At 52.5% G+C, this 8,066-nt stretch overlaps 1 protein-coding gene across 1 annotated transcript; it reads left to right on the top strand.

The window, feature by feature from the left end:
• Positions 1-914: 914 nt before the first annotated feature.
• On the top strand, positions 915-7,605 carry LOC103542851 (CD177 antigen). The gene is made up of 9 exons (XM_070559544.1): positions 915-1,000; positions 1,076-1,219; positions 1,490-1,675; positions 1,943-2,062; positions 2,264-2,380; positions 5,530-5,670; positions 6,363-6,548; positions 6,687-6,821; positions 7,081-7,605. Exons 1-9 carry the CDS (start codon positions 949-951, stop codon positions 7,404-7,406), a joined length of 1,407 nt encoding a protein of 468 aa, XP_070415645.1. The 5' UTR covers positions 915-948; the 3' UTR covers positions 7,407-7,605.
• Positions 7,606-8,066: the final 461 nt, after the last annotated feature.

Consider the following 8,066-nt stretch of genomic DNA (forward strand, 5'->3'; position numbering starts at 1 on the left):
GTATGAAACTAGAAATCAACTACAGGAAGAAAATCAGAAAAGCCACAAAGGTGGAGATTAAACAAAATGCTACTGAAGAATGATTGGGTCAATGAAGAAATCAAACGAGAAATCAGGAAATACCTGGAGACAAACAAAAATGAAAACACAACATGCCAAAATGTATGAGATACAGCAAAAGCAGTTCTAAGAGGGAAGTTTATAGCAATTTAGGCCTACCTCAACAAACAAGAAAAATCTCAAAAACAATCTAGCAGTGCACCTAAAAGAATTGAAAAAAGAAGAACAAACAAAGCTCCAAATCAGTAGAAGGAAGGAAATAATAAAAATCAGAGCAAGAACAAGTGAAATAGAAACTAAAAAAAAGAAAAAAGAAAAAATCAACGAAACCAAGAAGAGCTGTTACTTTGAAAAGATAAACAAGCATGACAAACCTTTAGCTAGACACACCACAGAAAAAAGAGAGAAGGCTTCAAGAAATAAAATCAGAAATGAAAGAGGAGAAATTACAACGGACATTCAGAAATACAAAAATTATAAGAGAATACTGTGAAAAGCTATATGCTAACAAATTGGATAATGCAGAAGAAATGGATAAATTCTTAGAATCATACAATCTTCCAAAACTGAATCAAGAAGAAATAGAGACTTTGAATAGACCAATCACCAGTAAGCAGATGGAAATAGTAAGCAAAAACCTCCACCAAAATAAAAGTCCAGGACCAGACGGCTTCCCTGGTGAATTCTACCAAACATTCAAAGAAGACTTAGTACCTATCCTTCTCAAACTCTTCCAAAAAATTGAAAAGGAGGGGAAGCTTCCTAACTCGTTCGCAAGGCCCTCCCCTCCCCACCCCTTTCCTGAACTGCCTGGGATGGGGTGAGATATAAAAGGTCTCGGTTTCCTGAGAGAAAGAGCAGGAGCGAGAGAGTCCAGCTGCCCTGATCATGAGCCCTGCCCTGCTGCTGGCCCTCCAGGGCATCACCCTCATGCTGCCCCGTGAGTGAGGATCCCAACCTTGGGGGGGACTTCCCTGGAGGATGGGCTGAGATGGATTTGCTCTTCCCATTTCAGGAGTGCAGGCCCTGACCTGTCAGTTCACGACAGTTGAGGATGTGAACAACGCAGCAGATATGCCGTACCTCTGGGATGTGAAGGACCAGCAAGTCTGTGAGGATGGCTGGGGTTGCCAAGACACGCTGCTGCTCATTAAGAACGGTGAGAAAAGCCCCGTAGGCCCCAAGCCTGGCTCCCACCCTCTCCTGTGTAGAGACATCCCTCCCTGCACCCAGCCCTCCCTGCATTCTGTATGGGAACTCAGAGGACCCCTCCCGTCGTACCAGGAGCTGTCCCCTCCCCAGCTGGGGCAAAGTCTTGGGTGCCCAGTCACCATCTGTCCAGTCTCCCACCCCAGGCCACGATATAGACCATCTCTCTAAGACCCAGAGTCCTGACCCCACCACAGCCTCCCTCCCTCTCTTGGTCCAGGACCCCAAGTGAAACTGGTGCTCAACAAGGGCTGCACCCCGGAGGCAGATCACAAGGCCCGTGTCACCCAGCACAGGACAGGCCCCAGCCTCTCCATCGTCTCCTACACCCACGTGTGCCGCAATAGGGACTTATGCAACAATGTCTCCATCACGCCCCCTGTCTGGGACTCATTATCCCCAACAGGTGCCTGAGGGAGGAGGGGGAGGAGGAGGAGGGAAAAGTGAGTGCGGGGAGGAGGGAAGGGGCAGGGCTGAGGGGGTGAGGTTAGCACAGAGGGACAGTACCTAATTCCCTGCACCCCAGGCCTGCATGACAGGAGCCCGAGGAGGGCACGTTTTGGGGGAGACTGGGGAGGTTGATTTCTGGGGCAAGCAAAAGCGCGGTGGAGAGAAAACCCCTGATCTGAAGGGAGAGCCCTCTCTTCCTCTCTCTCCGTCTCTCACCTCCCAGTCCCGGGGTCCGTGCGGTGCCCAGTCTGCTTGTCCGCAGAAGGCTGTCTGTCTGCAACAGAGCTGACCTGCCCTTCTGGGGACACACATTGCTACAACGGGGTCCTCGTGATCAGGGGAGGTGAGGCGGCACATCGGGGTCCCTGGGGGACACGGAACAGGGAGGTCTGAGGGCCGGGATCTGGGTCTCTGGGAGGGAGGGTAGCTGAGGGCTGGGACCTGGAGGAGGGTGGGCCTGGCTTCGTGGAGCTGCGCCTCCCCTGAAGGTTGCATGGTCCCACTGGGAGCATCTCCCTCTCTCCCTCTCTCTTCCTTTCCACAGTGGACATCGCCACCAATCTGAGATTGCAGGGGTGCGCGTCTCAAGCAGGCTGCAACCTGCTTAATAACACTCAAAAAATTGGGGCCCTGACTGTGCACGAGAACTGCAACCCTGAAGGTGAGTCCCTCGTGCGGGAGACGAGGCCGTGCCCTGCACTGCAGCCTTGGGGCACGGTGACCCTTGTGAAAGTGGGACACCCGAACACATCCCACCAAAGCCAGCGCCCGCGAGTAATTTAGGAGTTTATTGCTCACTCAGGGAGGCATTCTCCTGGTAGGCACTTCAGTGAGGGTGCCAGTAAGAGGTGTCCAGCTGTGTACCACACACTCCACAAACCTCATACACCACTAAGTCCACCCGCCATACACACCATACACCACACATCACACGCAAACAAAACACAGACACACAGAACACACACCATGCCACACCCTCACAACAAACACATACCACATACATCACACACACACCGTATCAGTACACACACATACCACACATCATGTACCACACACAAACACTACATACACCATACAAACATGCCATACACATATCACAAACTCCATACACCCCACACAAATACTACACCTCTGCACACATACCATACATGTACACTACACACACCACACACATGCCACATGAAACACAGCTTTTATGCCACAAATGAATATTCCTATCACAATCCATGTTTGGTTAGCTTTTGACATTGGAGCCAGATCTTGGAACGTGTTTGGCTTCCCTGGTTGTGTTCAGTTCAGCAGTTTAGCAAGTATTTCCTGACCATCAGCAAGACCAGGCATCAGAAGCTGGGTATGACAAGAGGTCAGGGAATATGTGGAGGAGAGAAGGGCATTCCCGGAGCCAGAACAGCCCCTGAGAAGGCATGGGGGTGGCAGAGGGCTGGGCCAAGAGCACAGGCTGCCCAAGATGGGCCACAGCAGGACCCCAAGCTGAGGAAGAACGAAAGGGTTGGAAAGTGAAGGGCCTTGACCTCCCCTAAGCAACTGGGCGGTGGTCCCAGGGAAAGCGCGGGGTGGCACAATCAGGAGAGCACAGCAGTGAAGACCTTAATGTCTGAATCAGAGAGATGTTGGCTCCCCATCTGGGCTGACAAATAAAAATGGCAAGCAATAAGATATATTGGAGTATATGAGGAAGCCATTTGGTGTAAACCTAATTCGGCCTGACCTCCAAAATGGCCTGACCGTGGCTATTGAGCATGCATTGTGTATCTGCTTTAGATATTCCCTATGACAAGAACAAAGGCCCTTGAGATAAAGGTGCAACTTCCCTCCCCCTCCCAACGTTGGCATTTCCTTAAGGATTAAGCATCTTTTCTTAGGCTAGGAACTGATTGCTGCACTCACCTGTGACCACCCGGCTCAGGACAAGACTTGCTTCCTGCTGCGCCCTCCGAGATAGCAGACCCACTACCTGCTGTGTCCATCAAGCCCTGTGCGACAGGGCAATCTTGTGACTATTGTGGGAGGGACATTTCAATCATATGTGAAAAGTCCTGTATGGGGGTATATAACCACTCTGTACACCTCACTTCTTCGGTGCCCTTTGTTCCTTTGGGAAGAAAAGCCCTGGGCCACGGTCCTCAGATTTTAGCTCAGAATAAACTCACCCAAATTTTCATTTATAGATTGGTTATGGATTATTTTCGTCAACAGGGCTTTGCCACTGAACCAGCTGTTGAGGATCACCACCTCTTTGAGCCTCTTTCAAGCAATTCAGGAAGGAGGAGACAATTCCAGACAGTCGGGAGCAAGGGAGTGTATGGAAAGGCCCTGAGGTGGTCATATGCCTGCTGTGTGTTCAAGGTGGAGCCTAGGGGCCAGTGTGGCTCCAGCAGCGTGATCAAGGGAGATAAGAGGAGGATACGGAGACAGAGAGGGAGGGGGAGGCCAGATCACTTAGAGCCTTTGGGGCCGATTTAAGGACTTAGAATTCTTTTCTGAGTGGGATGGGGACCTATGGAGGCGCTGAGCAGTGGAATGACATGAGTCGTCTTATCTTTATGGGGATCTATCTGGCTGCTGAGTGGAGGATAGAGTGAGGGGGAGGTGGGAGTCAGGGAAGGGACTGCCAGGAAGACCCAGGAGGAAGCAGGTGAGAGCCAGGGGCCTCTTGGAAGCAGTAGAGGTGGTGAGACGTGGTCAGGTTCTGGGGGTATCTTGTAGCTTAAGCCAACAGGATTTCCTGATGGGCGCAACACAGGGTGTCAGAGAAAGGGGAGTGTCAGGAATGACTTGAGCAACTGCTGAAAGGAGCCGCCACGGACCATGGTGGGGAAAGATGAGGGTGGGGAGAGCAGGGGCCAGGCTAGAAGGAGGGCAGCAGGAGCCATGATTTTGTCATCTGTGATGTGGGGAATGAGCGGTCCCCCTTTGTAGGACTGTCATGAATGTTACCTATGTTTATGGATGCTGCGTCATCAGCCCACGAGTTTCTGCCCCAGGGAATGCATCTCGGCTGACCATGTGATGGCCTTGAGAGAAGATCTGGGCTCGTGGTTTTCACACTAGACTCCTGATGGCCACAGGGGCCAAGCTAGCCAAGGACGGTCATTGATCCCTCTCTTCCCCATCACTCAGCCCAGGAGACAGAATGCCTGAGTTCTGAGCCCAGTTCGGCCCCTGACTGGTGGTGGGCCCTCGAGCAAGCTACTTAACAACTCCTCTGCCTCTGTTTCCCATCTTGAAATGGGATGATGATGATAACACCACCTGCTTTGGGGATTTCCGTGGAGAAGTAAGGTGATCCAGATCGTAAACTCCTCGGCTGGTGTCAGGGGGCTAATCCACGGAAAGCAGTCAGGACAGCCAGGCTCGTAGTAAATGCTCAGTGCACACCAGGCCTTTGAATCTTTTTGTTTAGAACATGTGGTTCAACAGTGAAAAGAAACGTATGGTGTCACTCTGCCCTCCTCATTACCTGGATGAGGACCTTGAGATCCTGAGAGGGAAGTAGAGATTGGCTCAGGCTGAGGAGGAGCCCTCCATCTCTCTCACTCCCAAGGGAGGAGCAGCCTTTTTCCAGAGGCTTGGGAGAGGTCCCTGCAGGTGTTTGAGCAAAAACAAGGTAGGAAAGGAGGTAGGACTCAGACTCCCAGGGTTCCTTCTAAATCTGAGATTGAAGGACTCTATGGCCAGGTCATCTAGAGTGCGACTCAAGAATGTGATCACCTCCAAGCCTGAGACCTGGAGGGACAGACATGGCTGTTTCCCTAGCCTTCCCAGACCCTGGTAATTCCTTCTCTCTAGCTCTTCTGACCTGTCAACGGGGAGCCATAGTGGAGATAAGGCCAAACTCAACTCAGACACCCATCAAATGGACCTCGAGGGGGTACCAGACGTGCGATGCTGGAGATATGTGTCAGGAGACGCTTCTGCTGGTAGACGTAGGTGCGTGGGCTGCACAAGAGGTACGGCCCCTGCGCTGGGTCCCGGGCCTCCCTGCCCTGGATTCTGTCCCTGCTTTCCTGCCCGGTTCCCCTTACACCTGGAACTCTAAACCCAACTCTTCTTCTTTCTGTGCCTTGCTTTCCCTTTCTGAAAACTGGGGGCAATAATAATACCTACCTTGCTGGGTGGTCGTGAGCCTAGCTTGATAGTCCGTGCCAAGGGCTGAGAGCAGAGCTGGCACAGGGGGACCCAATGGCTTCATTCAAGATTTATTGAGCATCTGCTGTGTGCCAGGCACCCTAGATCCCACTGCACCTGCCTTTGTGCAGCTTTAAGGCGGGTGAAACAGAAAAAAAAACAACAACAAAGAGCAAGATATGGGTGTGGAGATAAGAGCTGTGGAGAGAAATCCTGCAAGGAAAGGAGAGAGCGAAACTGAGGGGAAGATTGCAACGTGAAAATGGGTGCTCAGGGGAGGTTCTGCTGCGAAGGTGACGTTGGCACAAGAACTGAGAGCTGGCAGCGCTGGAGGAGGACCCAGCCTCTGGGCCCTCCACCGTCTTCCCCACATTCCAGATGACCTGTGCTCTTGTTTTTGCTCAGGGAACCTGCACTCACCCTCTGCCTGCTGAGCTCCTGCCTCCCTCGGAGCCTCCCTCCCTCAGCCCGGCTCTCACTGTCTCACCCCTCAGGACACAGATCACTCATAGTGGGGAGCAAGGGCTGCACCCAGATCAGGACACATGAATCCCCGACTGTCACCGTCCACTCGGGGCCCCCCGGAATGCTCGTCGCCTCCTACGCCCGGTTCTGCTCCTCCAGCGGGTGCAACGGGGCCAACAACAGCAGTGCCCTGTTGGATGCCATCCCCCGTCCAGGTGTGGGATCCCAGCATGCTGGGTGGGACCAGGGACACGCATAGATGGGGCCCCAGTGACAAGAGGCTCCGCGGCTCAAAGAAGGTGGCTTCAGGGAGGAGCAGAGCTGTGCACCCCAACCTTCTCTTTGCTCTCCAGCTCCCCCTGTCCCAGGAGACCTGCAGTGTCCTGCCTGTGTTGAGTTGTTTGGATCCTGCTCACAAAACTCAGAAAATGTTACCTGCCCCAAGGGCACCATTGGTTGTTACCGTGGTTCCATTGATCTCAGGGGAGGTGAGTGCTGATGGTCTCAAGGATGACGGGATTAGGATCTGGATTCACTGGTCCTGAGGTTGGAGGTGGCCTGAGTTCCTGACTCACGGGTTTGGGGGTGGAGGGGACTGGGGACCCCGATGTCCAGGTCTAGGGGAGGAGGGAACTAAGAGGCTGATCTCCTGGTCTGACCAGGGAGAGGGCGCATCTGGGATTCCTGGGTCTTAGGAATTTCAGTGGGCTGTGCTTTGAGTTCTCTGACTTAATCTTCATTCTCTAGGTGAGCTGTCCTCCTCATTCAAGCTTCAGGGTTGCATGGCCCAACCTTCCGGATATCTGTTGAACCATGTCCGCAATATTGGGGTCTTCTCCGTGTTTGAGACCTCTTGGTATAAGAATGAGACTGAGAAAGAGAAGGAGAATGAGAAACATAATGAGAATGAGAAACAGAATGAGAAGGAGCATCAGTTTCCCCCCCAAGCTGGAGCTGCCCCTTCCTCCTACACGGCTTTGGTGGCACTGGGGCTATCCTTAGCCCTTTGGTGTGGGGTGCCCTCCCTGCTGACCCCATTTCCCCTTGATTCTTTGCCCCTCCTAACCCCCTAAACCCAACCCTCCCTCTGACCTCATAACCCAACACTGGATTATTTTCCCATCCTCTCCATGAATTATCATCCACACACACTTTGTGGCCTGATGACACATATGGAAGGGCCTGGGAGCAGCTGGACTTGCCCTGTGGGAGAGTTGACATTCAAGCAGTGGCCACATGTGTCTGATAATAAAGACATCGTCCTTTCCCCCAGTGCTGGGGTTTCTCTATGTGAGGGGAGGGGAGGGCAGGACACCCAGAAATCTGGCACAGGGGAGGAGAGGAATCTGTGGGAGATTCCCCATCTCAGGTCCATCCTTCACTGGTCTGGTACATGTCTCCATTCCAGCTTGGGTGGCAGCAGAGACTTTAGGGTGCGGCCAACAAAGCTATTTGGACATCACCATGACTTGGGAGGTGAAGATGGACTTCACCCAATGGGGCTTCTACTTAGCATTCAGGGACCCAGCACAAACAGAGGGCTCACCCCACGTGAATATCTTGACATAAGGGTTTGCTTGAAGTAGAGAAACAAGTGGGTTTGCACAGTTTCCTGAGGCTGATATCCTTGGGTCTGTTATCATCCAGGCCTGAAAGGCTGAGAAGAGGTTATTACCATTGCTAGAGTCTGGAGGGAGGGATGGGAGAGGTTTAGAGAGACCTGCCTGACAGGA

This window comes from Equus przewalskii, chromosome 9 (genome assembly GCF_037783145.1).
Source record: "Equus przewalskii isolate Varuska chromosome 9, EquPr2, whole genome shotgun sequence".
Taxonomy (NCBI): Eukaryota; Metazoa; Chordata; class Mammalia; order Perissodactyla; family Equidae; genus Equus; species Equus przewalskii.

What these genes read in the sequence shown, in the direction of transcription:
- LOC103542851 (XM_070559544.1), top strand. Translation starts at nt 949, where the DNA reads ATGAGCCCTGCCCTGCTGCTGGCCCTCCAGGGCATCACCCTCATGCTG. An exon ending in CATCACCCTCATGCTGCCCC is followed by an intron (nt 1,001 to 1,075) that starts GTGAGTGAGGAT and finishes TTCCCATTTCAG; the next exon opens with GAGTGCAGGCCCTGACCTGT. An exon ending in GCTTCTGCTGGTAGACGTAG is followed by an intron (nt 5,671 to 6,362) that starts GTGCGTGGGCTG and finishes CTCACCCCTCAG; the next exon opens with GACACAGATCACTCATAGTG.